The sequence below is a fragment of the Temnothorax longispinosus genome, chromosome 2 (genome assembly GCF_030848805.1).
Source record: "Temnothorax longispinosus isolate EJ_2023e chromosome 2, Tlon_JGU_v1, whole genome shotgun sequence".
In the NCBI taxonomy this organism is placed as follows: Eukaryota; Metazoa; Arthropoda; class Insecta; order Hymenoptera; family Formicidae; genus Temnothorax; species Temnothorax longispinosus.
Genome location: NC_092359.1, coordinates 10,930,313 through 10,939,500, shown reverse-complemented (window position 1 = coordinate 10,939,500; position 9,188 = coordinate 10,930,313). Strand labels below are relative to the sequence as shown.

General features: G+C 39.9%; 1 protein-coding gene across 1 annotated transcript in view; it reads left to right on the top strand.

Moving 5' to 3' along the window:
• Positions 1–1,116: 1,116 nt before the first annotated feature.
• LOC139809179 (retinal homeobox protein Rx-B) overlaps positions 1,117–9,188 on the top strand; it is a 143,437-nt gene continuing 135,365 nt past the window's right edge. Inside the window, exon 1 of the mRNA XM_071771890.1 lies at positions 1,117–3,453. Coding sequence (XP_071627991.1) covers positions 3,306–3,453 — 148 coding nt within the window. The 5' untranslated portion in view covers positions 1,117–3,305. The remainder of the gene's footprint in view (positions 3,454–9,188) is intronic.

Below are 9,188 nucleotides of genomic sequence, written 5' to 3'. Positions count from 1 at the left end.
TCGAACTTGTTTACTTGTACAAATATCCTTCATCTTTTCCAATTCCTAAAAGCCGATTCTCAAATCTTTTTTTTTTCTTTTTTATTTTTCAATCACAGAATTTTCTGATTTATATTTAATCTTCAGAAAGAAAAATAGAAATATGTAATAAATAAATATAATAATAAGTAATGAGAGAAGTTTAATGAAATAACAAGAGTGTTAGAATCAAAGTAGTGTAAAAATGTCGTATAAAAACTTTTTAAATATTAAAATATTATCGTAATATATGTAACAAGGATATTATAGTTAAAAAGTAATTAAAGTAAAATGAGCTAATGTTTAATTACTTTAATTGCTTCAGTTTTTAATTTGATGTATAATTGTTACCTAATTTGCCTTCAAAACGAGACTTCAGTCTTAAAAAAGAAAGAAAGAATTAAACATTTGCGTTTTGTTAAGCAGGAATATGATGTTAACCGATTTTAACATTTAGCGCAAGAAAAATAACAAAACTCATCTTTTCAAAAATTTGCAATTTATATTCACCTTCATATTGTGCGTAATTATTCAATGGGATTTCGCAACGATTAAGTTTTCTTAAGTTCTCGCACATTTGTAGACATAAAATAAATTTGAATAATAAATCTTCGTTCTTTTCTCATGATAAAAAAATCTTAGAGATCCGATGTCAATCTGTACGTCCGTAAATCACTATCACAACGTTATCAAACCGTCTTTATCCACATATAAATTTAAGCCTCCAGAATCCCCGCGATAATCCTCGAAAGACCCGATAAAATCGATAATTACTTTTCGCACCAGGAACATCGAAAACCAAGACGCACGCGTCGAGACGTCCGCGCGCACGCGAAGCGTCGACTTATCTCTTCTCGTCAGCGGGAACAGCCTCCGGAAGAGAAGAGAGTTCGGTCCGTCAACCCTTCTCGTCGCCGAACTGCTGTGGGTGGAGCCCGATGGGCGGGCCCTCGACCCGTGCCCAACTCCATTTTATACCACGAAGGCGGTCCGCGGGTTTTCCACACCTTCCCCTCTACCACCTGGTATCACCTTGGGGCAGCGCGAGCGATCGACCTCCTCGAGGTGGAGGGAACGCGGCGGCGCACATTGCCGGCCAGGAGTTCGCGATACGCGTGTGTGCCGCGTCGCGCGCCTACGGCTTCGCGTTCTCGCCTCTCTCGAACGGTTCCGTACCGTCATGACCGGAGCTGTCAAGCCCGCTCTCGAGCCGGCTGCTGTCCCACCGCGCGGGTGAGAGACCGATGAACGTCCGGTGACAGTCGCCGCGCTCGTTACGCGCGACATGCCCGAGGGCACGCCGATCGCGAAGTTAGAAAAGTGTGCGTGATGCAAATTGCTACGCGAGCAATCGGTTCGATATGGAACGTACTCTTAATTGGATACGACACCTGCGTGTATATGCGATACCTGCGAGCCATGTACCACCGTGATTAGAGGAAATGTTTTGGGTGACAAGAGGTGTTATGATCTCCTATGTTGACGCTACGTTGAGAAATTAAACGAGCGTGGACATTGTGGCGCTAATAGTTAGTTTGAGGAAGAATCAGTGTGTTTTACGTGGATATGACGTCTGCGCGAACTGGAACAGTCACTACGGGATTCTACATTATTTCGGAAAAGACGTTGTTACTTGTTGAGTATACGTGGATTAATGTGCAATGATATCACTCCTTGAGTTATAAATATTGCATGGGGAAAATAATATTTATTCAATCTCGAAGAGTTCGATAAATGTGTCCAAATCGACCATTAGAGACTGACCACGGACGTTGTAGCAAATCGAGTTTGCGGCATCAGCAATTTGTAAATAAAACACGCTCCACCCATTTGTAGTGTTTAAATAATCTCATAATCGCATAATCGCAATCCTTGAATGCCGAGGTTTTGCGTCTATAGCGATTTTGATGTGTTTCCGTAAAAAAAGTCTCGGATTGATGAAACTGTCACTCCACACGGTCTTCGACGTCCTATTGTCCTCCGTCGTCACGTGTCGAGCGTCAGCTGATCGAAAATCGGAAGTGATCGCGTGAGGGGCTACTTTGTTCGATTTAAGGCGAATCCCCTCCCGCCCCAAACTGACCGGTCCTAAAAAAAAAAAAAACAAAAAAAAAAAAAAAAAAAAAAAACTGGTCGTGGTCTGCGCGAAAACGGAAGGAAGATCGAATCAGGCGCCGCGATTTGTAAACACAAGGACGGCCGAGAGTTGGACAACGTGAACCGTGAAAGAGTTCATCGATCCTTTCCAGACGCGTGCGCGTGTGCGTGTGAGCGTGTTTACAGGGCCCGGCAGGAGTAAGCTCTTGCGCGAAGCGACGCCAGGCCACGATCGGCACCGCGCTGATAACGATTAACGCGATAATGCGCTTCCGGTCAACGGAATCGAGATAACACGTAACTCGATGATCCATCCGGAGGCATTCTCGCACGGAGAGAACGATCATTCCTCGCCCGGAAGCGGAAGTGCGAACCGATCATCGATTCCGCCCAATGGTGGGACGATCGGCTCGCGAGGGAGAGATTTCCTGGATCGCGAGGAGACGATCTGCCAGGTGGTAGCGCGACGTTACAAGACGCGATCGTCAGACACTCGAGATAATCGATTTCCGGGACCAGGAAGAAAAAAAAGTGCAATCGATAACGTGTGATATATGATCATTGCATCTGCTATACGCGGAAAAACTGTTCAGTTTAAAAACTGAATTATCGTCGAATTCTCGGAAATATATTGCAGCGAACTGACGACGCGGTCTGCTATCTTAGGTGCAACATATCTGCGTGTGCTACAATCCGAATAAAAAAGATAAGCGGCAGGTGAACGAAGTAGCTCTTTTTTAAAGTCGAGCTCCGTAAAATTGAATTCGAACGGAGTCGTCAAAGTTGACAGAACAAGTTGACGGCGATCGAGATCGAGTTGTCGTAAAGTTCTCGTTGATATTAGAAACAGGAGAGGAAAACAAGAAAAGACGCTGCAACGTTTTGCAAGAAAATAGATAAGTAGAGAACGACGTGTTAAAGTGTTTTGTTATCAAGTCCGTCCAATTGGAGCTGTAAATTAGAGTAGCAAGAGTCGATCTCGGCGCATCGACGATCGGCCAAGTTAAGGAGACTAGGAAACTGGCTTTTCTCGCGGACGACATTCGCGCGTTATTCGTTAATGAGGTCACGAGGCCGAAGATGCGAGCGACAACGCCGACGACGGAGACGACACGATCTCGGTGCGTACGGTGAGAGGACGTGAGATGCCGATTCCTTCCCGCCTACGAAAATAGTGCGAAGTATCGACGATGGATCTCAGCACGACGCCCAGAAGGGCCGCGGAAGGCGTCGGTGATCTGCAGAAGACCAGAGTGGCGAAGAGCGTCTTCAGCATCCGCAGCCTCGTCGACGTCGAGGAAACGGAGCTCCCCGCGCAGGACGACGAGCGTTCGCCAAGTGAGTCTTTAGACAGTCCACTTTCGTCATTCGTGCGCCGATTAAAACAATTGCAATATCGGCGAATTCGCGTTTTAAAGCTGTCGAGATACTTTTTATACTTATCTCGAATAAATAAATATAGAGTTTACGCAATACATTTCTATTATGAAGTTTATATAGAAACCACCACTAATATTGTCTAAAATTAAAATTCATATTCCCACGGAGTCTAAAATTGAAATTCATTCTTCCACGTGTCTAAAATTAAAATTTAGATATGTATTTTTGTGAACGTTTGACACCTGCCAAGTATTAGAAGCTGTTCTTGATTATATTGGTTTAAATCTCTTATTTAATTTTATTATAATATTTTTTAAAATCTTTTAATCTTTCCTTTAATTTTTTACGTATAATTTATTCGAGAAGCGAGAAAGAAAATGAACAAAATACTATCTCAAATAATCCTCATAACAACACAAATCCAGACAATTATATTATCAAAAATACGTATAATGATGGATAGTAATTTTCGAAAAAGTTACACGAAAGTGAATAATATACAAAAATATTGGTAAACATATAACGATAGATAAAAAGAACTTTGTTGCTTCATAAATAAAAATAAGCGACTATGTTTATGATAGGTGACAGGTATATCATATTCTAAGGCTATCTGGTAGACAAGTTAATTATTGAGTTGATTAAGTTGGAAGTGTAATTATTAGTAGATCTATGTAATTTGCCGTCGTATAAAAAATCCATTCTGCGCGTTGATTATACGGTGCTACAGAATCCTTAATTACGGCGATATATGGGAATAATTTGAGTGATATAGTCTTGTATGTGTTTACACACAAATCGAGTGTGAAGTTTGCGACCGGGAAAGAATTCGCGACACGTTTCGCATGCGGTTCTAAGAAAAGAAACGAGGTCTAATTCTTGCGGCCATAAATATCGGAAAATTATCAATTCCGATAGAGGTCTGAACGCGGCATATTTTTAATGGACATAGTGCAATATCAGATACACAAAAATGTATGTAATACATGATATATAGATTGGGAGTCCTTGTCGATCAGCTCGCGACTCGTAAAACATTATAATTCCTGAAGCGGTTCGTAAAAATTGTCGCGTATAATAACACCCTGGAGATTAGTTTCGAGGAAACATGCGAATGTTTTCATTAAATTCCACGGAAAGAAATATCGGGGGAGAAGGGGGAAACAAAAGATCGATCGTGACATCGGGCTTTCGTAAGACGATCAGTTACCTCCTCGATCAAAGCCGCACGACATTCCGGGGGCTTGAGAAACCGCAGTCCCAGGGTTTACTTTTTCCCCACGAGTGCCTTTTGTGCGAGAGATTCAGCAAAAACCGGCCGCCCTTATAAGAGCGGCGGAGTTAATTAAGGCGCATTTATAGTCGGTAGATCGCGATAAGACGGCGATTAACTCGAAATTAGTCCGCCCATGGATCTAGCAAAAACTGTATCGCTGTCGTTATTGCCGACACGTATCGACGGTGTAGATAAATACGTGATTGAAACGATCCCCAATTAGAGATCTGGAGCGAATTATTACATCACTCTCGTAAGTCCCTCCCTCCTAGAAGTCATTCCTAAATCGCGGAAAATTTTTGAAAAGGATAATTCGTATTCTCATCGCTCGTTTGCTTTAGTCTCACTTCTAATTTCTTCACATTATTATAAATAAAAAATTCGAATTGTTACATTTATTAAAGCATATATAATTTCGGAGCTAGCTGTATCCAGCTATAGCAATTACTTTAAAAAGTTAGAATTGCAAAGATGTAATTAAATATTTTAATATTTAGTAATTAAATATATTTAATTCTCGAATAGTTGATTGAAGTGATTCAAGATATTTGTTTGTCGAACGTTACTGATACTTGCGAGCAAACGATTATAGCCTTTTCCGCGAATATGAAGATATACCTCTACAAATTGACAATGTTTTCGACATTTCGACCCGGTCGCAGCATCCGCATAGTTAGAACACGGTTGCGGAAGAAGTGATATGAGCGTGGAATAACGGAAAAAAAAACCGCTGCCGCGCACGCTGCAGCGCAGCGCGGCCGAGTTTCTAGTTGGCCGATATGCAAAATACCTGCGCGGCTAACGATAACGCGCATTACTCGACTTTCTTGCGACGAATAAATAGTGAATTACCATTTAGTTGTTGGCCGATAAAGCGAAACGAGCTCGTGCGATAACGGAATCTCATTCTCCCCGCGACTCGATGAACTATCGGCTTGTTATCGGGTAATTAACAAGATAGATCATTGATTAACAAATTATGTATACGCACAACGCAATATACATATACTTCAGAACGCGCGATATTAATTGCCAGGGCGGAATTGGGCGACGAGTATCACACGGTTTACAATCAATTAGTCGAGGCAGCCGAAAAATTAGACATATGGCGCAAAGGGGCTTTAGATTTTTTAGTTAATAACAAATCAGAATATATGTATTGGTTTGTACGTCATCGTTATCGAACGTAATGTGTGTGTGCACCGTGTGTTTGTGTAATTACAACACTCTTTAGTTATATCTGAGAAGGCTGGGGCGTCCCATTTTGCATTCGGTCTTGCTTGGCTTACGTTATACCCACATTGCGACTCTTTAATCTTCAACATGTATCTGTGTACATTGTCCGACTCATAGACCGATCACGGGAACCCGATCAAGTTTACGAGACACGTAAAACGAATTATGTAGCATATACAGATAAGCGCGTACAAAATAAGAATTGCTAATTTAATGTAATCGCGGTGCATCATCGAGTTAACGAATTCCGCTTGGCGGAAAGAACTGAAAATAGACAAGTGGCAGCTATTTAGAGAAAATTATTATTAGAAAAGAAACTGTTAACGTTATCAGTCAAAACTTGTTAAGCGCCTAGGTACAATTTTATATTAAAGACAAATATAATGGATTAATCCACACGCGAAGATGGGACACCTTCCCACACGATTATTGGTACTCAAAGTAATTTCCGCGTACAATTGTAAATTTTTCCAATGTACTTTGTCATCGACGTTCGGAAGGAGGACAGAAGTGTATAATTATCGCCACATTAATGCTGCACGGGTATTATTAGTGTACTCTTGCATACTTTGTAGGTAAATATTTAAAAGTGGGTATAAATAATTACCCACTGTGCAGACGCATAGATAAGCGAGCTCAAGTAGTTGACTTAACAACCGCGGTACAGCGAGCAAAAATGTTTTAAAGCTACCTTTACTGTAGTAATTACTGTCATACTTGATAAAAGACTATTTATTTTAAGCTAAAAGTTCGAATTATCCGATAATATTATTTTTTAACATTTTAGAAATTTTTATATTCTCAAATATTATATATTTATTACCACGTTAGTGCTACACAGTTATTTTAACGATAAGGAGGCTATGTAGTTTATTAAAGTTTTCCATAATCGCTGAATATTATAAAGTTCAACAAAATTACCATCAAAACGTAGTAATATTTTGATCAAATTTATTATTTGATTTAGAATATCATTAATTTTTTTCATTATTTTGTTTCTTCCTAAAGTTTCTTTTTTTTCTAATGACTAATAATTAAAGTATCAAATGCGATTTAAGATATTTAGGATGTTCGAGCGTTCGCGTTTACCCCGAAACCTCAAATGTTGACTTTTCCATTTAACGATAAAAACATTTCAGGGGGATGAGATGGCATGTGCATGGCCCAACCGGGGGGTTTATCGCCGCCATATTATGATCCGGTCTGGTCGATTAAACGCTATAAATGGTCATGACAGAAGGTGTAATAGAATTGGGGTAACTCCGAGCCAATGGCGCTCCGCGATTAGGGTGGTTGTTCGTGCTCGATTGGCTTTCACGAGCGAGGGTTGATGTTCCCCCGCGAGGTAAGCTACGTCTTTATATCCACCCATCGATTCCCGTTATCCCATTACACAAACGATCCACCCTCGCGTTTAAAATTTCATCGTTCTGGAAACGTTACGTACAACCCCTCCCCATGCTCGCAAATTCTCCGTTCAAATTAGTGATTGCAGTATAATTGCATAAAATTACGAAACTTTTATCGTCGGGTATACGCCTGAAACTACCCGTTTAATCCTTCGAATGTTAAGACACATTTATGAGAATCTCTTTCTTCGTACTTCTTATTGTTAGTACTCCTTAATACAAATCTCTTTTTTCGCCAGGATAAAGTCATATTATATCGTTTTGTTATTTCATTACGTTAGCTAAAAAGCGAAATTTTCAAGAACCAATAATGTCTGTTCTTTTGATGTATAATTTTATGAAAAACGTAAAATAATTATCTATATATGAAATAAGAATGTTATTAAAAATAATACTTGATAAATTTTCTAATTTGCAATTAAACGCATTAAGTAAAAATCCCTATTACTGGAAATAATTAATAAAAATAACATTCCGTGTTATTAGAAATTATTTACTCTCTAAACGCTGCGCGATTGACGGCTTCACTAAAGATATAATCATTGGACATGGTTTATAAGTACGCGACAAGCCGCAATCTATGGCACACGAATTAAATTTGCAAGTCGATTAACAGGACTAGTAATCGAGGCCTGTAATCTCGCAAAGTCATCGTAATACTTCTCGTAATTAATGTATAATTTAATGTAAACATTATAGGAAAAATGATTTACGTATCGCAATTTCTTTTATGCGTTTTTCAAGATAAATGAACCAATTATGTTAAGTAATTTTTATAGCATATTGCGAAACGACTGACGGATTTCTTCAAACATATTTATTTCCAGGAGAACTTCATTTCTTACTAAATAAATAATTAAATTATCTTATTATTCAAGCTAGCAAAAATTATTCTTTTATAAAATATGTACGTATAACAAATAATTTTAAAAATTTTATAGAGAATAAAATAGATTGCATAAAATTTTTACTGATTCGTACGGATGTGGTGTTTGTCATAAAGAATTACTTAACTTCTACATTAAGGAAGGTACTCGCACCGAGCTTATGAAAACTCAAATATCCTAAAACAATTCCGAAAGGTAAGTCCAAAACAATGTCTCAAGTCCTAGACACACGTTTTTCGAGACGAGCCGGAGGGGCTGTCGAAAATTTCAACGTCAACTTCCACGGGTTCTCGCAACATCGCGCGGCTAATTGCAAAAAACAAACAGAGCTCTGCCAATAATACGCGCCGGGCGGGCTGTAAATAATGCCGCGCGGGTTTTACACGTGCGTATATGGTGCCGCGTTGCCCGCTGATTGGTCGGCCCCGTTAATTGTGTTTTATTAGCGTTCGCCGCTTGCCCCTCCGCTCTTTCTCTGCCCCCCTCCTCCTCCTTCCTCCTGTTCAAACGCCGAACATCTGCACGGTCTTAGCTAACTAACCTACCGCCCATGTACTAACTGCGAGCGACATTGTTATTAAGGGTTCCTACAGCGCATTTGAAACCTGCACACGCGCATTCGCATGGGTCCGTATATGCGATGACACGAGGATATCGTGCTTTTGATCCTCGTTAAGGAGCTGTTAAGGTACTCAGAGCGAGAATCTGCACTTTTGTCGGAAACTTAAGGGAGGAAGAAGGAAAAATCGTAACTGCAGAATCGCCATTTCTTTAAGTCAAGTGTATTTCACAAATAATTGCAATTTTTATTTTGTAAAAATAATTTAAAGATTAAAGAAAAGAAAATCGATTTAAAAGGTATTAAGCCCCGCCCTCTCCCTTCGC